General features: G+C 35.2%; 1 protein-coding gene across 1 annotated transcript in view; it reads left to right on the top strand.

The window, feature by feature from the left end:
* Positions 1–25,666, top strand: part of DPP10 (dipeptidyl peptidase like 10) — a 559,220-nt gene that overhangs the window by 272,502 nt on the left and 261,052 nt on the right. The window contains exon 4 of the mRNA XM_031451288.2: positions 8,677–8,771. Within this exon, the coding sequence (XP_031307148.1) occupies positions 8,677–8,771 (95 nt within the window). The remainder of the gene's footprint in view (positions 1–8,676; positions 8,772–25,666) is intronic.

The raw sequence follows: 25,666 nt of genomic DNA, 5'->3' as shown, positions 1-25,666 counted from the left end.
CATACACTGTATAATAGATCTGTTGTCTGTTTCACTTAGCCAACCTTGACCCTTTTCTTACATCCACAAAATGATTTCTCTTTTTAAAATCAAATACCCAACCCTGAGCAGAAGTGGACATGAGATTTAGTCTTGTGCCTGTTAGTACATCACATACCCCTAAAACTCAGGGCAAGAATGTTTACCCAGCCCCATCAGGACCAAAGAGAGCAGCAAATCTCTGATTGAGAATTCTAGAAAAAGAATCTTAATTTTTCCTGGTGGGCTTGAAAGTTAGAGGCCACAAGGTTTTAGTCACCTTTTGATTTAGAAGGAAAAGCCTGTCTGAATGAAACCGTCTAAGGGAAAAGTATAAGATAGTACCCATGCCCTGATGACATCATTTGAGCCCCAGCATCAAGCAGTACCTGGAAGCCAGACATACAGTACAATCATTTTTTGACTTAAGTCCATTTCGGTCAGGGATTCCAATACTTGAAACAGAAATAATCCTTTACTTTTCTCCCAACTCCTACCCTGATGTAGAAAATGGTAACAGTAGTTTATCCATGTGTTCATATCTGATCAGTCTTCTCCTAAGAATGTAAGTTTGTATAATAGCTGCTTATAGTTAGATAAATTGCATTTTAGGCATATAACAGAATATGATTAAGTTCCAACTTGGACTCAGCAGCATTTTTCTTTAATTAACTGAGTTTTTCTTATGAACTTTAACACTGTTTAAAAAAAAATAACAGCTAAATATAAGAAGTGGTTTCATCCAAACTCAAAACCCAAAGTTATCGTCCAAAGTTATTGCCTCATTTCCACTAAACTTAACCATAGAACTGACTACAGTACTCTTATATTGGTAATCATCCTATAAGTATTTTAATGTATTTTATATTTCTGTTATAATTTCCAGGGTCTGATTGTTTTTGAGTATGTGCATTTTTAAGCAGTCTTTTTGTCACTTTTTTTCAATGTTGTTTCTGTTTAAATCAATGCAATACTTTCATTTTACTCAACTAAGTCAATTTCCTGTTCAATTAAGTCTCAGATATGGTTTAATTTATATACTTCTTGGAGTGCAGTTATCAATTTTAATTTCTAGACATTTAATTGAAAATGTAGAATTTGATAAAGATATGCCATTATGCATTTGAAAGTCACAGCATCTGTTGTTTAGATGTATGAATTATTTGTCAGACAATAGAATTCCTCAGTGCTGCTTTGTAAAACTGTTCAGGGCTAAAACATCTACACTTTTTAAAATTCTCTTTCTAAATATTATCACTTATCTCTTTTTATTTCCAATTATCAAGTTTTAATTTATTTATTCTTTCTATAATGTCAATTGGAGCTGAAAGTATTAGGCATTTAAAATAGCCAGTGCAGAATTTTTAATGATAGGGCATAATGCCTAATTTATAATTGTAAGTGAAGAGAAAGGGATGCAAACCATGATGTACCTTGAGATTTCAACTGCATGTTTTATAAGGGAACACATTAAAAGTTTCACAGTTATTTTTCCTTGGTATGTTAGCATTATTCAAGTTTTCAATGATGAATATATATTACTTTATAATCAGAAAAGAAGCAAAAAGTTACTATCTTTGATCACCTATATCTTTTTCTTTTGTTTTCTTGAGGGTTCTAATATTAAACATGACTAGAAAAACATTTTTATAGGAAAAGAATCTGCCTAAGATGAGCTACCACTAGATAGGCAAAGTTTACAAGATTCATGTCTATTGAACTGTGAGACCAATTTCAAGACATCACATCTTGGTAGGAAGAACATAACTTTATCGAATATACTAGAGAGTAAATATGTTTGTCAGTGGGACAATGTCAGGATTTAATCAAAACTGACTAAAATGCATGGACTGTCCACAAAGGATCCAAGTAGGTTAACAAAATAGCCAAGTGATGACTGGTTAAGTCTGCACAGATATATATATATATATATACACACACACACAAACACATATATATACATTATACATATATATGTATAATCTGTTCAATTTAAATGGTAGATTTAAGAGCTTTAAATGACAATGTTTCAAGATTAAAGCACAAATTGGATGTGTAGAGTTAATGTCCATTTTGAGTCTCTAATTTACAAGTTTGGTGCAAGATTATTTGATTTATGGTTAAGTTAATGAAATGTCACTATGCAATTTGAGGCCATGTTATTAGTGATGTAGAAATTAATATTAAAATTAAAACCTTGAGAGAAAAAGGGGAGATGTTTATAATTGAGGAAAGATAGCTTGTGGGTAACTGAACGGTCTGAGGTTTCACCCTACTTGTCAAGTAACATACATATAAATATGAGGCCTTTGGATCAGAGACAAAGAGTTTATTACTCATAACAACAGACAGATTATCACAGGGCAATATGGTGGGGGCTGGATGATACCTTCTCATATAGTGAGGCGCCTTACAGGAATGGGATCCCGTAATATGAAAACTCTTTTCTTGCAAAGGATTACTGGTGACCTGCCATCCTCCAAATGTACATTTGAAGACTGAGATCAGCCCAGTTTAATCTTTACAGAATGAGGTAAAATGGAGACAAGTTAGTGGCTGACTAAAACAAAAACAAAATTAGACAGAGGAATGATTTAGATATTTTCCCAGCCTCTTATTTTTTCTTTACATTTTTCAGTTCACATTTTTCCTTAAAATAAGCTCTATTCTTTTCAGGTGCCAGTGTAGACTTCTAGACCTTTATGATCATAGAAACACAACCAACATTTATGCTCATTTCACATGAGATGCTCAGTGAAGAGAACACGTGAATGTTTTCCCTTTGTTCACTGACTTCAGTAGACCAGACCACTCAAGCAGAGATAGTTGAGTCTGAAGTTAAAAAAGCTTTGGTAAAGCTCTAGTGATTTTGAAGGTTTTAACTGAAGAAAGTTAAGAACCAGTTACAAGTAGGTACTTACGCTACTGCTGTGCAAACAAACCTTTTGGTTGGAAGAGATATTTGAAAGTCTGGAGAGTGGTGTTTATTTTTCTCTTATGTGTACTTTTTTGAAAATAATCAAAAGAATGAAATAATCATATGAAAATTACTGCTATTCACAATTTAGCTGCAAATCAAAAAAACATCATTTAGTTGAGTGGCCATCAACTGCTCCATTATCTAGCCTGGAAAGGGCTCTTTATCACAGGAAGTGCCATGCATAAGATACACTTCTGTATGAATTAATGATGATTACTTAGAATTATGACAACTTTTAAATGATGATGGCTTTTATCCTGCTTACTTTTTAGAAAAATGCATTTATTTTGTACACTTATCTTTATCCTATTTCCCAGGAACTCAAATCATTTTGAGGTAAATATATTTCTTATGCCAGATTGGAGAACAAAAATTCTTTCAAGTATGTAGGTATTTTGGGGACCCGAAAGTACATTCTTCTAGTGACACTGCAGTGATTGGTGACTAAACTCAGATTTATAAATATGGTAAGTAAAAAATATGTTCTTTGAATGAAGCAAACGATCAATAGTTCAACACAGAAGTCAGCAGACTTTTTCTTTAAAGAACCACAGAGTGGATATTTTAGGCTTGTGAACCATAGAGTCTGTGTTGCAGCTACTAAAATTTGCCATTATAGTGCAAAAGCTGCTCCAGTACACAGTATGTAAATGAATAAATGAATAAACGTGGTGTACCAAAATCTACCACAGCCATAGCCCGGGTTTGCAAACCCTGATCTAGCATACTAACATAACATACTCTCTCTCTGTATATATATACATATATAAAATATAAAACTGCATTAAATATGTTATCAAATATTTTATTTAATATCTTAATCGAATCACTAACACGTACCATTATATTGATTTATATTGATTTAATCAGTATTAATTAGTTTATGTCAATCTATAATCCACCATTTAAATTTGATATCAGTATGAACGTAATGAAAGTGGATTATATAAATTTGGATTTGTAAGGTTGTGTTAAAGAAAAATTATTCCCTCCACTCGTTAAAATTGTAAGGAAGACTTCATTCAAAACTTATTACAATAAAGGAGAGACCATTACAATAGAGGAAAAGAGAATGAAGTCAACTCTAAATACTCTGGGGTTTATAGCCCAGAAGCAGAGTGTGAGGGACAGTAGATGGAACAAATCAAGGGTCATCAGTAAACTGACTTATCAGGATTCTTGCTAAAGGCAGGCCAAGGTGGAGGTCTAGTGGTGAAGAGGGATCAGAGGAGCCTGATTAAATTTAGGTCAAGAAGGGAGTCTTTGTCAGTAGTGCTAAATGTATTTCTAAATAAAATTATAAGAGGAAAAATAAAAGATGAATGATAAATGTAGTGGAAAGACTTAATGTTGTAGCAGAGAGAAAGAGTTAAGCCCCTTCGATGGGATAGGTGCCATATTGTATACTACAGATGTGACAAACTGCTGAATACTGGTTCCCCTAAATTAGCACCCAAATAACCTGTTAAATGCGATGAAGCACAGTGGAATTTGTTGCTTACTTTGGTAAAGGAGATCGCTGTCTTGACCAACAGTAAGCAGCATACTCCCCAAAAGGAATGGCAAAGCAGGGATGTTCATGAAGCTTTTGGGGGTCTATGTTGGCAGGTCTTTCAATAAGTAGAATTGATTAGTATTGGATGAAATTTGTGTTTAAGATCTTAGGATTGGTGAATTTACAGAGGTGAGGGTTTGGGAGAGGTTCTTGAATAGTAAACAGCCATTTGTTTGAGCTATGTATTATTCTGAGAAAGAGAGATTTACTTTAGTGAGCATTAGTTGAGTAGCCTATTTTTCAAATAAATGGATTTTCAGAAAGTCCCTGAAAAAAAACGACGAAATTATTTGCAACCTCATCTTCCTGGCAAGGATTTTCTGAAATATTAAAGCCATATTAATGCAGGCACTTGGAATAGTAAATTCATGTTAATGTAGACTGCAAGATGTGTGGGTGTGGATACATTCACTTCTGAAAGGGACAAGAAATAGGGCCTTTCTTGAATGTGTAGAGTAATTGAAAACCCAAAACAAACACATCCAATGAAATAAAAAAAAAGTAAAATCATATGAAAGGAATTATATGATTAAATATTAAATGACTGGTATAGGATCTCAGAAAAGAGGTTGAGTGAGCACTTTTAAAAGTGTTGAAAATCTAATAATACTTTGAAAAAGGTGAAAACTCTGGGCAGGACCTTGCCCTTTGTTCCTGGGTATCATAAGCAAAATAGAATGGGAGGGAAGTAGGAGACAGTTGTAAACAAAGGATGCTCTGGAAGATTTTATAGGATATCAGGAGCTAATAACTATGGAAATATGTTGTGGTCACACAGTGAGTAATCTGAGTGCCACGATTGTATTCAGAATGCAGAAGAGAATTCAAAGTGTTGTTTAGAATATGTTAGACTGTGTGATTGGGAAAAAAGTAGAGACATAGAGAATATTTAAAAAACTCAAACAAAATTCTAAGTGAAATGCTATAAAGCACAATATTAATATGGGAGATGAAGAAATAGAGAAGATGTAATGAACTTAAGTGTGTATAAATATACACACTTTGAGGGAGGATGTAGCCAAAAATGTAGGGAGTCTAATTTTAGTCTACTGGGTTTTAGGAGAGATGGTTGAGGACCTTCAGTGTTTCAGTTATGACTGGCTCGGTATTCTAGATTTACCATTGATATGTTTAATTAATGATTAAATCTTAATTTGATATTTAACAAATCCTTCCTATATTTATTAGAGCATTTTCAGTGATAATCATTTCATTATTTTCTTTTACTGTTTCTTTTTCAATTTTTCAGTTTGTGAATTAAAAAAATTGATGCTGTAGAATTTTTATTTTAGATACATTAAGAATAGATTTTTTTAAACAAAAATCATATTTGGATTAAAATGTTTCAAATAATTGAATTACCAAGATTGTTTTCCACTTTTTCAAAAATCCTCTCCACAGGTAGATGATAGATAATAGAGATTTAATTTTGAAGCATTAAACGTGAATCATCATGTCAAAATTAAATGTATAATTTCATAAATAACATAAAAAATAAAGTGACTTTATATTGATATTCATAAAAGGTGAGTTTTGTCAACTGTCAATACCCACAATAGCCTGTTAGGCAAAGCAGAATTTATTACCTACCGCAGTCAGGGAGAACAACCTTTGACAGTCTCAGAGTGTCCATAAGGAGGAGTTAGTTGGGTGGGGGTGAGGTTACGTATAGGCTGGGAATCTAGACTTGAATTGTTAAGACAGGTCTCTCAATCTGGGGGGCTGTTTATAGAGCTGGGTGCATTTCATAATGTAATGGTCTAGGATGGGTGAACACAGGGAGGCAAGCATATTGAAGTGAATCTTAAGTGAACAGTTGCTTGATAATTAAGAAATGTGCTCAGTTTTAGGAGCTTATGACTCAGGTAAATTATTTTTTAGCAAGTTTCTGAAAAAAAAAAAAAGTTCTGTACTGATTTATAAGCCTTTTCCTCATGGACAAGAACTTGCAAGCATTAAAAGTAAAATCTTACAGATGTAGGTCCTGACAGTTGGGGTGGATACAGAGGCCTCAGTTCTCAGTTTCAATAGCAAATTGAGAACTGAACTGTAATGTGAAGCATGTTACTGCCTGCTTTGTGTGGACTAGGTATAAAATAAAAGGTTGCCTTTATCTGAAAGAATTTAAACTAGGATATTACTACGTCTTTCCTTTGGCTAGCAAATTATGGAAAAAGGAATTGGACAGAAATGACAGGAGAAATCATTTGTGGGGAGGTGGGGCAGGCAGACACTAAAAATACATTTTTGTAGATCAAATGGAGAGGCTAGACAGTGATTCTGTCTTGTCACATCCTCTCATTAAGAAAAAAAACTAATTGAATTGAATCTATGTTCGGGATAATTGACTCTTGACTTTCAATGAGCTGAAAAGGAAGAAAAAGTATTTAATCAAAGTACTGTATAGACATGCATAATACAGTGTTTTAAGAATGTTTCAAGTACACCTACCTTAATCTTCCTGTGTTAATGCACTTTACTCATTGATCTGATTCACTCATATTTCATTACCTAATATTAAACAAAATATGAGGTGACAGTTTTGAAATATGGTTCCAGTAGGTAATTTATTAATGCAATAATAGCAGTTTCAAAACTGGGAGATTCCACTAGTGACTATAAATCAAACAGTAAAGTAGGATAAATATGACAGCCAGAAGACCAGATTGTAAAGACCAGAAAAAAATTAAAACGAATTAATAAAAGCAGATACTAGATGCTTTTAAAATAATTTGTGCAGAAATCTGTATTAAATGTTAACCTAGGGAGTCACGGTTAAATTAAAAAAAAAGTTTCTCCCACTAATGCAACATGGAAAGTCTAATATTAATATTTGCAGGAGGGCAGATCTAAAGGTATTTATAAATGTCAAATTTCTGTAGATGTTTTTCAAGTCTAAATAATTGTCCAATGAAATTTACTTTAAAAATATTAAATGTAGTCTTTATTTTCTCAAACAAGCTTCACTTTCTTCTACTTTGAGTCTTAGAGAAATAAAAATTAATTTTCCTTTCTTCACCTTAATATAATCCATCACCTGCTTGGAGTTTCTTCTTACTATGAAATTATAAGGCTAGATGTTATTTTATCTCTTCCATTGAAGAGAAATTGCTATTCGTGCTAAAGGGCTCTTCTTTCTCCCTAAACCCACAAATTCCATTCCTATTTAGATTTCTGCAGTGTGTTGGTGCCCTGGGAGAAGAACCACTCACTGAGTGGCTTTTTGCTACATTTATCTCCCTGGTGCAGTGGAAAGGGAAAGTCCTCTTTCTCTTAATTTATTGTGAAAATATTATAAGGTTGATTTGTTAAGGCATGCTATTTATGCTAATCTGTGATGGGAATATCCATCCATATCAAGAAGTGGTCCAGAGTTGAGAATACGAAGAAAAGTAACAGGTGCCAGTTGAGCTAGGACCACTGATTAAGCAAGCGTTAATCAAGAGCAGGAAGGCAGGAGACCAGAGTCAGCCGGCAAGATCAGATGAGTAACCCGGGTGACCAGCGTTGCTGTTGAGCTACGTTCATAAATATGGGACAGAAAGGAAAGGGAAGAGAGGAAGGAATACAAGTCAAAATAAATATTTCTTATGTGTGTAGACCTATTATCTGTTTAACATCACTAGAAAGGACAGCAGGTAAAGTTAATAACAAAAATAACCCAGTTTATTTGTGGGCGATAAAGTCCTTATTTTAAAGATCGTAGAGGATCATCTTTCAGTATGCCTAAAGGATAACTCAGATAGAGGCTTGTAAATCTTTACTTGTCTCTTTTTCTCCTTTCTTATTTGGAAACTGGAGGCACTTCTCTTTGACCCTTCTTTCTCATCTCAGAATGGGCAGCCGATTGCCCGGATTTTAATTAATTTTCATTTGTCAAACCAAGAATCTGAGCAACCCTCTCACTAACCCTGTTTTCACTGCATAATAGACCATGTGCTAGGCGGGCTTCCTGATCAGTGAAGAGGATTAACGTGAGCCAAGTATGGAAATCTGTTCAGGTTATTAAAGGCTAACAGTGATTGTTCTAATGCGTCTGTTTATTACGCACATTTTCTCCTCTGTAGTCATAATATTACCTCGTCAATGTGTTTGTCAATTGTTAATATCTTTGTTGTTGCAGATACAGATGTGGTGTATAAAAGCGAGGATGGACATGTCATTAAACTGAATATAGAAACAAATGATACTACATTATTATTGGAAAACACAACATTTGTAAGTAATGAATAATTAATTACTTTAATCATTTCAGTATTGTTTAGAATGCTCTCTCTGCGTACATATCTGTCTTGTCCTCAGCTTCAGCACTTGCAAAGCCTTTCAGGTGAAAAGCTAGGGCTGAGATATCATTAGAATCAGTTGATCTGTCGGTAGAAAATACCCATGTGACCATCTGCTTTGTTTTCTCCCCATTTATCCTTTTCAGTAAATGAATAAATGTGTTTCTAAGAATAATACTTCCTTGGAATGAATATTTATTCCAATGTTTCCTGTGTAGGCTTAGCCAGACAGATGCCAAGATTTAAAAAAAAATGTTAATCTAACCCCAGTTATCCTAACTTTTTCTCCCCCTTTACTTTTCATTCTTTCTGACTTCTTTCAAATTCTGTTGTGGTTTTCCAGATCAAGCAAAAGGCAGGCTTTATAAAACTGGCCTTTTGCTGAGGTTGGTGTGTTTTGATTTTATAATTTGGGATTCTATCAATGTCATTTTCCTTCTCCAGTTTCACTGTTTGGCCTCAAAATGTTCAGATAACAGTGTATTTATTTTGCTCGTACAAATTTATATGAACTTTGTCTTTGTGACAAATTCAGTCCTCTTCAGGTTAAATTTAACTATGATAACCTGTTAAGTGACAATGAATTAGCTATTGCAGATGTTCAAAATCTAGCTATCAAACACCACTGAAAAATAGTGCATAGTTATGTGATCACTGTTTTATATGTCAGAAATTCAGTGTGTTGCCTATTAGATGAGTTCATATGATGAATAGACACATTATAAGGCCTCATAAGACCTACACAAATTAAAAGGATAAGCAAATCATCAGATACTTTTTGTAATTATTCCTACTTGTACATTTGGAATAAATATTTAATCTTCATGTTAATTACAGGATGGCCAGGTAGGAGAGATGAACTGAAAATTTCTGTTGTTAAGTGTTTTTATTTAATAAGAAAAAAATGTTCATGGAAATCATGAAGTGATTATGTACGTATATATCTGTTCGACTAAATTAAACCAACCAGCTGATGAACATTTTTTGAATGACATTTTTTTGTTTTTAAATGAATTAGTTATTTCACCGATATTAGGGGAACAGCTCCTCTGAATACAACTCTTTATAATACTTGAGGAATCCCAAGGAAATACAAGACATAATGCTTATTTTCTAAGAATACAGATTTCCTTGGAGGAGATCATGCTAACCCTCCTGAAAAAGTTGAACAAACAGTACAGAGCAGTATCTATTATTTCCTAATTAGATGGTCTTAGGGATACCAGAGAAAGTGCTAAGGAATCACTGAGAGAGGCTGAAATCAGTAGCAGAGAAGCCCTCCATATGGGATAGGACAGGAGGCAGAAAGCAGGAATGGGTATTAATGACAGGGTATGCTATGATTTACTGATTAAAGTCAAAGTGAATTAATTTCATTATGACTCATTTGGAGACTAAAATTAAATGCATTTTTCTAAAGTAACAATCATAAAGTAACATTTTTGATGAGGAGCATAGGCCTTTGGTGGTCAAGCAGGTAAGTCAGGAATAGACACTCAGTTTGTGACTGTCTGGTTGTGTGACTGTTCCTTACTGATCATCTCCTTGCACAAGCTAATGAGGTCTTTCCTCTGGTCACTAATTATCTACTTTTTTTCCAGCATTTATTCTTTGCTTTCCTAGTCTCTACGATACTTCAAAAAAGAAACAAAACAAAGAAAAGCTTTTGGTTATTATTCCATTTTGTTGGTATTTCATACTTCACACCAACCCCATCTCATTGTAGTTCTTCTCATATGTTGATTAATGCCATTTTATCTTTATGCTTTTATATTCAATCTTTTAAAAATCATTTCAAGATCTAGTTCTACTCTGCTCTGTGTTGGCCATGACTCTTAATTACCACCGAGTCATATTTAACAAATACTCTACTTTACTGATTGTCTACGATTCACAAACTCCCTAAAGACATTTATCTCACAATACAGGTAATCAAGCAATTTATAAGTCCTAGATGTGTCAGAATTCAATGAAGGGAGTGAGGATAAAGATTGGAATGCAGCTTATATTTGAAACTAGTTAACTCAGAACTGTAAATAAAAATACATGCCATGATTTCAGCTGAATTCAAAGGAACTTATTTAATCCTTTTCTCCTCCTAACTCCAAGACAAGCACTATTAAACACAGTTGTGTTTTTAAGCTCATGCTAGACTAAAGTCTGGATATACTTTCTCTCTTAGGCCATTTTCTTAGGGGAAAAAATATCTTATCAGAGCATAAAAATTGTATTCATGTGTATATTTTTATTGAGCAATTAGGAATATTTTAATTATAATTAATTAGATTAGATCACTATGAAAAGCTTTGTAATAAAATTGTAGCAGGCAATTGAGAAAAAAATATTATTTAAAATGTGATAACAGAATAGCCTATCGTTTAATAAGACTTATTTTGCTAAAATGTGACTGCCAATTTATTTTAAAAATTAAGATAACCTCACATTGTCATTTCCCTGCTTATATACATTTTACATATGAATTGTGGGCACTTTTAGCTATGTAATCATGGTTAGCAGACACTATGAGTAACAATGATATTGGCCATGGTTGTCAAAAATAAAACAAAAGTAAATCATTTTCCTGAAATAATTGTCTTAAGGCATTCTTTTGGATTGAAGATAATTGGACTTCTAATGAAGGAGGAAATTAAAGGGTATATAACTTTTTGAAGAGGAATTATGTAAAAAAAGTGATTTTAGCCCCCAAACTGCTCTTAATCATTTCTAAGTGTTTGGAAATGTTATCTCATAAAACCAGAACTATTTCAAACAAAAGCTCATTCACAGTGTCATAATGAGGAAAATGTTTCATAACTATTAGCTGTATCCTTTCCACTGTCAATAATTTGAATATCACCAGTGGTCTTGGCAGAAAACACCAGCAGTCATAAATAGTTCTATCAAATCACTTTTTGAGATTAGAGAGGGATTGTAAACATGACTCCAAGCCATATGCTTAAACATTATTAAGATTAAAAAATAAGAGCTTATGCACCAATATGGAAAGGGAAACTGAGTGTCTGGCTTTAAAAGGTATGCTACAAAATAGCCTAAAACAAAGAGAGGGAATTCATATATAGCAGCAGAATGATTCCAAGGAAAATGTTACCTTCACATTTTTTGCTCCAACTATTTATTTATAGGTCATTACGTAATGCTTGTTTTGACTGGAACCAAGCAGTATTTTTGGAATTATCATACATAGAGATAGCATGAGTTGATTTGCATACTACTTTAGAATTTTTCTTTGTTGAATTTTCACTTGTTCTGCCGCTGAATATTTGGGATGCAGGGATAGATAAAAATCTTTGTATCACCATGAAATCAAGGAACTTACTTTCTAATTCATGTTTGAAGAAAGAGCTGAACTATGGGGGAAAAAAAATTGCAGTGGCACAAGCCAACAATTGTTGGATGAAGGCAACCAAAATTTCACCTCTTAAAATTTGAAATCAAGAAAGGTTATCAGATTTCTGACTAGCCAGGTGGTACCACATGCAGGCTATAATCATGGCAAATCTATTTGTTAAAACGCTGTCCTCAGACAAGGCATACAAAGATGGCAGAGTAGGAAGACCCTGAGCTCATCTCATCTCATGGGCATGCCAAAATTACAATTTATGGAGCAGCTATAGAGATTGGAACCTAGAAGAAAAGATCTTCCACAAATAAAGACATAAAGAAGGAACCACAACAAGATGAGTAGAAGGAGCAGATTTATGGTAAATTCAAGACCCATATCCCCCGGAAGGGCAGTCCACAAACAAGAGAATCACTACAACTGCAGAGCTTCTCCCCAAGGAGCAAAGGGTCTGAGGACCGCATTGAGTTCCCCAGCCTGGGAGTCCTGGAGCAAGAAGATAAGTCCCCTTTGAAGGCCAGAGAGGCTTACTTTCAGGAGACGCAGAGAGCTGTAGGAAAGAGTCCACTCTTAAACGGCACACATAAACTCTCACAGCCTCAAGGACCCAGGGCAGAAGCAGTAATTTGAAAGGACCATGGGTCAGACCTACCTGCTGATTTTCGAGAGTCTCCCAGAGAGACAGAGGCAACGTCAGCTCACCCTGGGGGCACAGACACTGACAGCAGCCATTTTGCGGAGCTCATGCTATCATGTGGACACCGATGCTATCAAGGGACATTTTGGAAACCTCCCTCCAGCTTCCTAACCTTGGGACTCAGCCCTGCCCCCACCCAGCAGTCTTTAGGCACCAGTACTGGGACTCCTCAGGCCAAGCAACTAGCTGGACAGGAACGTAGCCCTCACATCAGCAGACAGGCTACCTTAGGATCCCTGAGCCCACAGCTGCTCTGGACCCAGCCCTGGTCTCAGACCCACACACCAGTACACAGACACTAGAACCAGTACCCCTAGGACCCTGCAGCCAGAGACTCTGGGACCCAGCTCCATCTACCAGTGGGCAGAAACCATCCCCAAATCCCCCTGGGTCCTGGCCCCACCTACCACCAGCTAGCTCTAGCCTTGGAACCAGCCTTACCCAACAGTGGTCTGACACCAACTCCGGGACACCTGAACCCTGCATCCAGAGACCCTAGGACCCAGATCTGCCTGCCAGCAGGATGATACTAGCTTCAGGACCTGGCTTTACCCCACTGGTGGGTGAGCACCAGCCCTGGGAATTTTTTGGACCCCAGTTCCGCCCACCAGTGGGCAGACACCAGACCCAGGAACACCACAGCCTCACAGCTTGCCTTTTCAAGACACAGTCAATACACCAGCAGACCAGCACCAGCCCTTTGAACCCCTGGTCTCTGTCTCTGCCCACCAGCAGGCCAACACCTGATCTGGGACACTTTGGGCAACTCAGCCAGCAGCCTCAGGATCCAACCCCACCCACCAGTGTGCTGATATCAGCTTTGGGACACCCAGGGCCCTGCATCCAGAGACCCCAGGACCTTTCTTTGCCCATCAGACAACCAGGTCTAGCCACAGGACCTTCTGGACCCTGGCCCTCCCTTCAGGGGCCAACACAAGATCTGAGATACCTTGGACTCCTCAGCCAGTTGTCTCATTATGTAGCCCCACTCACTAGCGAGCTAGCACCCCAGCTTTGGGACACCCCAGAACCTATAGTCAGCCATGTCAGGAACTGGCTTGACTTACCAGCAGGCCAACACTAGATCCAAGAATCCCAGCCCCAAAACCATTCACCTCAGAACCTAGCTCTGCCCACCAGTGAGCCAGCACCAGCCCCAAGTAGGGGTTCTATACCCAGCCACCTCGTGACATGGCCCCAACAACCAATAGCTGGCAGCCTCTGCACAAGAGTCAGGGCCTGACAACCAACCAAACAAGGAGCCAGCTGCGCTTCCCAGACTGCCAAAGTAGTCAGCCCACCACAACAGAAGAACCCATGCAGCCAAAATAGGGGTCACCTCTAGAGCATGTAGCTCCGGTGACCAGAAGGGAATATGCTATTGAGATGCATAGGCTGTGTCCTACAAAAGGCCACTTCTCCAAGGTCGGGAAACCTAACCAACCAACCAACTCTGGGACAACATCAAGGATAGTGACATTGACATTCTAGAGGTCCTAGAAGGAGAAGAGATAGAGAAAGGGGCAAAGAATGTATTTGAAGACATAATTAGCTTAAAACTTCCCTAACCTGGAAAAGAAAACAGACATCCAGGTCCAGGAAGCACAGAGAGTACCAAACAGTGTCAACCCAAAGAGGAGCGTACCAAGACACACTGAAATTAAACTAGCAAAAATTAAAGATAAGGAGATGAATATTAAAAGCAACAAGGGGTGGGGGAGCGTATAACTCAGTGATAGACTGCATGCTTAGCTTGCACAAGATCCTGAGTTCAATCCCCAGTACTTTCGTTAAAAAAAAAAAAAAAAAAAAAAAAAAAAGCAGCAGGGGAAAAGAATAAATACAAGGGAACTCTTAACTTTTCAGCACAAACTCTGCAAGCCAGAAGAGTTGCACAATATATTTAAATTGATGAAAGTGAAAAACCTACAACCAAAGAAACTCTAGCCAGCAACACTTTCATTCAGAGTTGAAGGAGAGATCAGAATTTTATAGACAAGCCAAAGTTAAAAGAGTTTAGTACCACCAAACCAGCTTTCCAAGAAGTGTTAATGGGACTACTCTAAGTGAAAAAAGAAAATCCACAACCAGAAACATGAACATTATAAAAGGAAAAGGCTCATTGGTAAAGGCAAATTTAGAGTAAATATATTTTGGATATTAACCCCTTATCTGTCATATCACTTGCAAATATTTTCTCCCATTCAGTAGGTTGCCTTTTCATCTGCTGTGCAAAAGCTATTAAGTTTAACTAGGTCTCACTTGTTTATTTTTACTTTTGTTTCCTTTGCCTGAGGAGACAGATCCCCCCCCCCCCCCAAATATCACTGCAATTTCTGTCAGAGTGCTCTGCCTATGTTTTCTTTTAGGAGTTTTATAGTTTCCAGTCTTACATTTGGGTCTTTAACTCATTTTTCTTTCGTGTATGGTGTGAGGAAATGTTCTAATTTCATTTTTTAAACATGTAGCTGTCCAATTTTCTCAGCACCACTTACTGAAGAGACTGTCTTTTCTCCATTGCATATTCCTACCTCCTTTGTTGTAGATGAATTGACCATGGTGTGTGGGTTTATTTTCTAGGTTCTGTATTCTGTTGCATTAATGTATATGCCTGTTTCTTTGTACCAGTACTATGCTATTTTGATTACTGTAGCTTTGTGGTATAGTCTGAAGTCAGGAAACTTAATGCCTGCAGTTTTCTTCTTTTTCTTCAAGATTGCTTTGGCAGTTTGAGGTCTTTGGTAGTTACAGAATTTAAGGATTCCATAATTTTAAGATTATTTGTTCTACTTCTGTGAAAAATGTCATTGGTATTTGGATAGAGATTCTATTAAATCTGTAGATTGCTTTGTGTAGAATGGCCATTATAATGATATTAATTCTTCTGGTCTTCTGTCTTGGATACCTTTCCCTTTCTTTGTATCATTTTCAGTTTTCTTCATCAGTGTTTTATACTATAGGTCTTCCACTTCCTTGGTTAAGTTTGTATTTTATTCTTTTTAATGTGATCTTCAAGGGGATTGTTTTCTTGCTATCTCTTTCTGATAAGTAATAATTAGTGTATAGAAATGCAGCCAATTTCTGTATATTATTCTATATCCTGTAACCTTAGTGAATTCATTTATTAGGTCTAAATTTTTTTGTGAAAACATTAGGGTTTTCTATATATAGAATCATGTCATCTGCAGGTAGTAACAATTTTATTCCTTTCCTTCCAATTTATATGACTTTTATTTCTTTTTCTTGTCTGACTGTTGTAGCTAGAACTTCCAATACTAGGTTAAATAGAAGTGGTGAGTGTGGGCACCCTGTCTTGTTCCTGATTTTAGAGAAAAGGCTTTCAGCTTTTCACCCTTGAGTATGACATTAGCTGTGGGTTTTTCATAAATGGCCTTTAATATGTTGAGATATGTTCCATCTACACATTCTATTCTTTATAAAAGAAATAATAAATAAAGATTCAATTCATACAGATGAGTAACCTTACATATTTATATATACCCTTATATGTTATTTTTTAAAGCAAAATAAACATATTCACATGGTAATTTCTCTTTGTTAGAAAAAAAGCATTTATTTTTATAAGCTCTCATTCAGTTTAATACTATTTTTACAATTCTATGGCTTTCTTCTTTCTTACCCTTGGCTATGTACCATAATTATATATACCCCTTAAATAGAAACATTTAATTGATATTTTATAAAATATAATATAATTAAGAATATAAATATTATTCTTAATTTCCGTCACTGACAGTTTTAAGAACAGTATAGTAAAGATGTTGGAAAATATATATAGTATATTGACCTATGCAACATGGCTACTTAAATTCATTTTTAAATTAATTAAAATCATATAAAATTTTAAAAATTCATTTTTAGTCAGAACAGCCACATTTCAAATGTTTAATATCCAGATGAAACCAGTGGATATCACATTGGACAATGCTCATACAGAGCCTTTCCATTTTCACAGAGCATTCTTCTGCACAGTGCTGGCATATATGCATATAGAATAAAAAAAGTTTTTCTCCATATCACTCAGTATTCCTTTTTGAAGGTAGGCATGTACATATTTATCAAAGAATTTCTCCAGAAATATGTCTGTGGGTCTTCATACATCTGTACATAAACAGTATATTTCAAAATACATACACTCATGTGTGTGTGTATGTTTAATTTCAGCTGCATGGATGGTCTCCCCATTTCATCTACTTAAAATATAACTTGAAGATTTTATTATATGAACCTTTTTGTTTTTCTCTAATACCATTTAATGGGTACATAGGATTCTCTTGCATAATCTACTACCATATATTCATTTCCTATTATATTCCTGTAAATATACTTGGAAATCATTCTTGGAATATATTTATAAGCTAAATTCATAGCAGTTTTATTGCTGGGTCAAAAGAAATGTCAATTTGAAATTTAATAGTTTCAACTTCCTTTAATCAGATTCACGAATAGTATATGATATTGCTTGTTAATCTACTCTAGTTATCACTATACCAACATTTTAAATATTATCAGTTTGGCTGATGAAAAATGGCACTTAATTGTTACATTGATTTGCAATCATTTAATTATGTGTGACATTGCGCATTATCCTGTCATATGTGCATTGGCAATTAGTCCATTTTGTCTTCTAGGAATTCCTTTGCATATGCTCTTTAAATTGGGATTTTGCAAGTGATACCCATGTGTGGCAACATTTTTTTTTTGACATATTTCTACTTAGCCTGAATCTCACTGGAATCATTCATTCACCACCATTTCAAAAGTCCAGTGAAAAGATATTTTGTATTTCAAATTTCTTATTAGACCTGTATCTATTATTCAGTGGTCAAAGAAGGAATGAATAATGAGTGTTGGGGAAGGAGGAACAATGTGGGGAGTTGTGAGTAAATGTCTGTAATGAACTCACTTAGCTGTAAATACCTACTTAATAAGAAACACCTGCCCCATAAAGTGTTAGAAATGTACCGCTAAAGTTTTCCCTCAGTTTTCAAAGTGAAATGAAATTAATACTAAAAGAAAAAGAAAAGAAAAATGCACACTGAACATATTCTCCATGCCTTAAGCTTAATCTGACCTTGGTCTGGCCATTTGAAGCTAATAATTCACATTTCTGAGAAAAGGGACAATATAAGAAATAACTTTTGACTTCAGACCTCTAAAATGCACATTTAGTAAATAACAATGCAACTCAAACTAATTCACCCTGGAGAATATTTTTATATCCTTACATTTTTGGAGAATTCCTAACGGAACTCCTAAGCACAGTTGAGGACACCCAAAATGTTTTCAGTTGTGACTGAGGTGAGAATAGAAAATCCTTTTCTTGCTTTAGAGCTGGGGATTTGGACGCAAGACATTGAATCCGGAGGCAGTCCCTGATTATTCCTTATTGTCATTCCATTGGATTTGACTTGATTTTACAGGACCTCCTTCTTTCCTCAATTAAGCAGAAAGTTCTGTGCCACCAGGGAAGTAAATCTGAAATTACTCTTTTCTTTTACTATTGCTCTTTACTTGGGCTGAGAAGGGTCATTTGTGATTTCTCTGCTTGTTAAATGGATACTGACAAATGAGACAAATGGAGAATCAGTTTATTATTATGAATCTTGAGCATGAGGTGTAATAGTCCACCTGTTAATATACTGAAGAAATTACTGATGTTCAAAGCTGAGAATCTGAATCTTGTTATTCTTTGTTTTTTTTTTAAATGAATTGTATATTCAAATTCTGCCTCTGAATTGTCCATATCCTATAATTTTTGTTGTTTGCATCCTGTATCTTTTATAATCTCATGTTAAAATTAGAGATCAGAGACAGATATTTCAGCCCACTAAAGAATGCCAAGTAGTAAATGAGAAAGTCATGGTGAAAAGCATCTATTAACTGAAAAAATGTTAGTTCAATTAATATAGAAAACTCTTTCAATTCGGTTGAAAAATGAATAAAAGATACAAATACATTGTTCATAAAAGAAACACATTTTATTGATGAACAGATGAATAGATGCTTAACATAATTTACAAACAGAAAATTGATAGTCAACAAAGATGTAGTTATTTTGCACCTACCCCATTGCCAGTTTCACTCTGATGTTATGAAGAATTGGAAAGAATGTTGAGAGCAGGGCCTCCATACATTGCTAGCAGGAGGGTAATTTGTGTTTTTACTTTGGGTGACACTTTGTCATTATTGTGTGAATGGGACATTCCCATGCCCTATAACCCACAAATTTCTCCCTGGATGCATACCATAAGAAAACAGTTGCACGTGGGCATCAGGAGACAAGAATACAAAGGTCATTCAGTCATAGTTGCAAACAGCTGGTGTTCTCTACTGAGCTTAGGATCTATTAGTAGACATTTCAGACAAAATGAACAGTGAATGACTTTTAGCTTTGGACCATTAAAATGCAAGTTTAGTAAATGACAAACTTCAATTCGCTCTGGAAATTATTTTTATATCCTTTGATTTCTGGTGAATGTTTAACTCAGTTTGGTTATATATATATTTGCCTAAATGACATACTATTTGGTTTTGGTTGGTTTTGAACTTTTAATAGAGGCATCCGGCAGTCTGTGATCTTCTTATATGTGCTTTTATCACTCAGCATTGTTACTGATTTGTGCGTATTTACATTTAGCTGTAGTTCACTAATTTTCATGACTACTGTAGGATATTCCATTCTTTTATTTTATTTTCATATTATTATATGGTTTGTTATTATTTTCATACATTATGATGTTTTTGTTGCGTATCTGACATTCAAGTGAAAAATACATCTGTATTTTTAATGGCCATCCCTATTACGAATGACACTATGTCAAGAGATAAAAGTTATTATTAATCTAATTCTGTGCATCCAAGGCCCATTAAGATGAATGCAGCAAATATATATACCATTTTTACAATAATTTCATCAACGATAGAAGAGAGGAAAAAGTAGATATCAAACATGGTATTATTGAAGAATATGCCAGAATATATTAAATCTCAACAAGTAAATTTCTTTTTAGTTTCTAACCAATGTTCCCCTTTGTTCTTTGGGATTATTATGGTAATGCTAAGCTAACCATGTCATACCAAATTTAAATGCGCCTTTGATCCATAAGAAAATTTCATCACCTCTCAATAAAATTTAATCTTTCAAACACTAGTATTTTCCTATTTTTTCCATTTTTAAAGAAGATTCAGCCAAGTTAACTTTTTATTTTTTTAATAAAGCAATGTTGATCATTATCGTTTCTCCTTTTTTAAAAAATATGAAAATTGCAAAGCTCTTGTTAGCCATCTCCTGACCTATGCCAGATATAAAATCACATTGATGGCATAAATACTTGAATTATCCGTGTCATACTTTAAAATATTAACTCTGTTAATTAGGTCTACCCTCTAATATTTACCTGATGGAATATCAAAGCAAAAATGAACTTAAGTAATGTGTTACTGGAGAGACCTAGTCAACCTATCTTATCTTATAAGCATTATATTCTATAAATTATCATATGTCATGATTAGGAAGACTCATCCAGAAATTCTAATGTGGTATTTTTTGGAACTTCTGTAACTTTTAATTTTTGTCTACATGCAGTATTCTTTAGTGCATTACATTCTTTAGCTGAATGTAATAGCACCATTCAAGAGAAAAATATGTTTGCAATATTGTGATTAGAAAACATTGACATCAATATCTTGTAGTAACCTATAATGAAAAAGAATATGAAAACAAATGTATGTATGTACATGTATGACTGAAACATTATGCTGTACACCAGAAATTGACACATTGTAACTGACACATTATAACTGACTATACTTCAATTAAAAAATAATAATGTTTTTTAATTTTAAAAAATTAAAAATATAAAACATGAAAACACTAAGAATTGGATTAGCACAACCAAGAATGTCAAAGGAATAATTTACGTAAATATGCAATTTATAGTAGCCCTCTTTCTCCAGCTGAAACCTTTCTAATCTGTTATATTTTTGAGTGGAGGAATATTGACATTCTTCTCAAAGTCACCTTGTTGGCCCTTTTTATTTTTTAAAGTTATTAATATAATTCAGAGACCATTAGTTTTCACCTTCTATTAAAAATTTAAAAATTGATTTTTAAATGTTTTAGTGTGTAGACAATGATCCAAATCAACAGAATGTTAATTTGGCTGTTCTCATTTAATGAGCAATAAAGATATATGTGAGGCATCCTACATGGGTTAGTAAGTACTGATTCAAAACTCTTAAAAACTGCCTACTTGTACTATGTTATTTTCTGCATTGAAGTTGTTTTAAATAAAATATTCCAGGATTAATAAAATTCATGGTGCCAAGAAAAAAGAGAGATCATCTATTATGTTTATACAATGTGGATGTCCTAGGTATCATGGAGAAATATAATTCAAACACTATTCTAAATAATAGGATAGCTAAGAAAAGAGAACATTAAAAATACACAATAAAATTTTTGATTTTTTAAATCTTTTCATACAAACACAGTTATGGCTATAAAAAAAATCATGGCTTTATTTAGAGCTATAAGAGAAAAAATAATCTATTTGCCTCTTCCTTGCTTCTTCCATTTGAAGCCAGGTGGAGAAGAAGAGCCCATCTTGGGCATCACACCACAGCCTACAGTTTGGTTTGTCTTCTTTTCTGCCTTCTCTTGATCTTCTGTTCCTTTTTATCAACTGGATAGTAACCATTCCCCTCCTACCATCTACTTAAGGTCAACTGACTTTTGAAAACCTCTCCTCATGCTCACTTCATGGTCATTTCTGGACTGCATTGTAAAAGAAATTTATTCATAATATATGCTTATTCCTAATATATATACTTAATTGAAAAATTAATGTTTTATTTTTCTAGAATAAGAGATGGCTTTTCTAAACATTTTTTACAAGGTATTAATAAACTAAAAATGATATTAAGTAATGAGGGAAGTTATAGCCAATAAATTATACGTAAGGGGTGTATGTGTATGTGTATGTGTGTGTGTGTGTGTGTGTTTGCACATGCAAGTGCATGTGCACACATGTAGGGATTTTGGTTGGGTAGGGGGGGAGGGAGCAGGAAAAAAAGACTATAGGATCCTCAAAGACCGTTTTCATCATTCTTTATCTGTTGAAAATAAACCCACCTACACTTTAAGACTTAGAGCATTCTCCAACTCAAGTTCTTTTTTTCTTTTTTGTAGAGATGCCAGTACATGTTGTTATCACCAGCTTGTTACAAGATCTAGAATACTACTCACCTGAACCGCACAGTTCTTAGGTGTCTGTCATTTCTCTATCTTAAGGCAACCAAGTCCTTTTACCAACTTCTCCTGCTTTTAACCCAATCTCTTACTCTCCTTTTGCTCAGTCCTTTCTCTGACTTAAGCCATAAAAATGACTACTTTATATTTTCTGGCACTTCTAACATTTAAGTTTGGGTTTAATGATTCCTTGCCATGATATTCAATATCTGACATCTTAGAATACCATCATTATCTATTTCTACCTCTAGTTATGATGTTTCTGACAAGAATGAATCATTGCGATGGAGCCTCTTAATAGAAGCATTACTGTGGCAATAGATGTAAATTGAGGTTCTAAACAACCTAGAAGAGCAATCATGAAACAGTGATCGATGAACTGCACATATAATTATATACATATGACTCAGATGAATCACTTGCACTGGAAAGGACAGAGAGGGCTTAAAGGGGGAGGCTCTGAATGATATTTTAGAGAACTACTACTTGAATAAGGAGCAGGGAGAGGTGAAGATATTTACAGCAGGTGGAACAGGTTGAATAATAAAACAAAAGAAAGAAAACACATTTAACGAATGAAAGTGATAGTAAACATTACTCATAATAACTACATTGTTACTGAATCCATCCACAGTAGGATATGTTTTAGAGTTTCTGCTCCCTTTTTGATGAGACTGAACTTGCATTGAATGTAAACTTTCATCTAATACTCCATAAAACTGATTAATGATGACACTCCCAGATAGCTCTCTTAAACTCCACGCTTTTGTACAAAAATCTTGAATATCCCCTATTGGATACCCCACAGGGATTGTAACCATAGCACATCCAAATTGGTATGTCTAAAATGTTCCTCAGAAATATGCCTGATTTTGCTTTTTCCCAGCGTAGGCTGCAGTAGCAATATATAGCCAGTGATAAAAATGTGAAAATCTAAAATCGTTCTGTACGCTTTCCCAGTTTTCAGATCTAATCATTAAATTCTCTTGCTTTTATTGGCCATCTCCCTTGCGTATGACCCCTCTTCTCTGTGCCCTTGCATCTTCCTTAACTTCTTGATGTCACATGCCTAGATTGTCATAGGAGCCTCTTACCAGATCTCAGTGACCTCAAGATGTCATCAGATCCTACGTATTTTCCACCCAACTGCCACAGGAATCATTCTAAACTCAAATATGATTTTGTTGCTTCCTTGGTTTTAAATATCATCATTCATGAAAACAGTGATTAGCTCTGCCATATTCATGTTGTTGATAATGCTTGCATAGTATTAGCAGTGATACATGGGGCTGGCCCCTCTCTCCAGGAATCTTTTAAAGCTACCTGTACACTTTTTGAAAGTTAGTCTCATAATGTAGTCTATAATTTCATTTAACTAAAAAACACTGGATCATGAAGCTTTCACTTACATTACCATCAAATATATGAAAAATCTACCAGTCTCTTCTTTAAATCTTACAGCATTTTTTTTCCTCCCTTATCCTTATGGCGATTATTGCTTTACCCCAAATTAGGAGACTAGCAGCCCCTCAGCAGAATCTGGTACCCATATATATTTAAAAGTATTGGGCTATAATTTTTAAATCATGAGGTTGTAAATTAAAATTGTGATTTCTAGCTTATCTTGAAAAAAAGTCGAAAGTTAGAAATACTGTATACGCTTTCCTATAAGATAATGATTATTTGAAGCTGGGGGGCTTTTGCCCCTTTTAAACATCCTAACAGCTCTATTTGTCCACAGTTTACCAAGCTAGCTCCATTCTTCCACTATCCTGCACACCCAGGTTTTTAAGGCATTTGGGTTTTGGACCCCTGCTCTGCTATGGTTGTTGTCTCCTGCCCAGTATGAAAGGGGAAAGTCCAGTGACTTTGTCAGCTTTGTAACACTCACTCTTTACCATGGTGTTTGCCTTATTTTGAGTGGTCAGTAAGTTAGTTTTGGTACAGTTGTGTGATATATAGAAACGAAGCGCTACAAAATCTTTCCAGGCTGCCTGCAAGAATGCTTTTGTTTCTCAACTTGTTCAACTAGCTTGTGTTCCTTGATCATTGGTTTAGTTAACCACCGGCATGTTTGTTTTTGTTTATCCTACCTTGCCTGCTTTATTTCATTCATGTTAATGCTTTTTCTCCAAAAACGCACTAGTAAGCATCCATTGCTGAATAATTCCAATAAACATATGTGGAAAATATTTCTGCATCCTTTTATTGCAATAGTAATTAAATAATTAAATATGTAGGTAACATAGTAGCATTATTGGCAATAATAAACTTCCCCAAACACTAATTTTAGGCCATATTAAGTTAGACTCCACTGGAACTTTATTAATGTCTGTAGTTAGGGTCACCGTAGACCAAAGGGTCTCCAGTGGCTGCTAGGGAGAATTAATCTTCTAGATGCAAAAGATGGTAACATTAATGGCTTATGCTAAGAGGGACTGAGGCTTCAATGTCCCTTGACTAAACTGCAAGGATGTGTTTCTTATATGCGTATCATCAGCAAGTGTCTTTGCAGCACCACCTGCGCCCACCTCTCTAAATTCAGAGAATTTTCAGCAGCTTGGGTCTCTGAAAAGGTATTTGGAAGATTTCCCAGAGTGTGTGCTGCATAAGCTGGAGGCAGTATAGTGATAATTAATAAAGTGCCAGACTGGATAATTGTAGGAACTGTAAAAGATACTCAAATGTTGTTACCGGAGGCACAGATGCACCTGGGAACGTGTGAAGTTAATTTGCGTGAACAACATCACATGAGAGTGGATGGGGACAAGGGAGGTGAGATTTTCTTTAAATAATTCAGACTTCAGAGAGGGTAGCTCTCCAAAAAAAAGAAAGGAAGGAAAGAAGAAGGGGGGAGAGAGAGTGGGGAGGGAGGAAGGAAGACATCCCCACTAAGGATGCCGTCTTCAAGTCCTGAGACCAGAACCTCCCACTGGTGAGGTAGTGCAGGGCTTGCTTATGAAAGGAGTTCCTCCTGTATTCTTCCATTACGTATGCTTCTCTGTGACCTTAGAAAAGTTTAACTGTGGTATTAGAGTTTTCTTATCCCCATAGGACTGGAATGATGGCATTGCCCTTTTAACCAATTTTTAAATAACAATTAACTTCCTCTTCCTGTGTAACAATACACCTCCTGCTAGTGCAAAGTTGAGAGAGATAACTTTGTGTTCTGTCACCCTGAATTCCCCACAGACTGATATTTATCAAGTTTCAATATCCAATAAGTTAATGAGAGAGAAAGAAAGGATAAAAATGAGGATACCCACCTCCTAGTTTTGTTGTGGGGAGGATTATTGAGAACTACAGAATTTGAAGCAGTTTACAGAGTTTGTGGTAGATGACAGATCAATGGTAGCTCCACTGTTGTTTGTTGCGGTTATTTTCATTATTATTGAAATGGGTTTTTTGAAAAAAATGAAAAGCAAAATATTTGAGATAAATTATTGGCAGTGGTTATTCTGACCTTCTTCTAAAGTGGATGATACAGGATAAATGTAC

The sequence above is a fragment of the Camelus dromedarius genome, chromosome 4 (assembly GCF_036321535.1).
Source record: "Camelus dromedarius isolate mCamDro1 chromosome 4, mCamDro1.pat, whole genome shotgun sequence".
NCBI lineage: Eukaryota > Metazoa > Chordata > Mammalia > Artiodactyla > Camelidae > Camelus > Camelus dromedarius.
The sequence above is the reverse complement of the archived record's forward strand: the minus strand, read 5'-3'. Positions and strand labels throughout refer to the sequence as shown.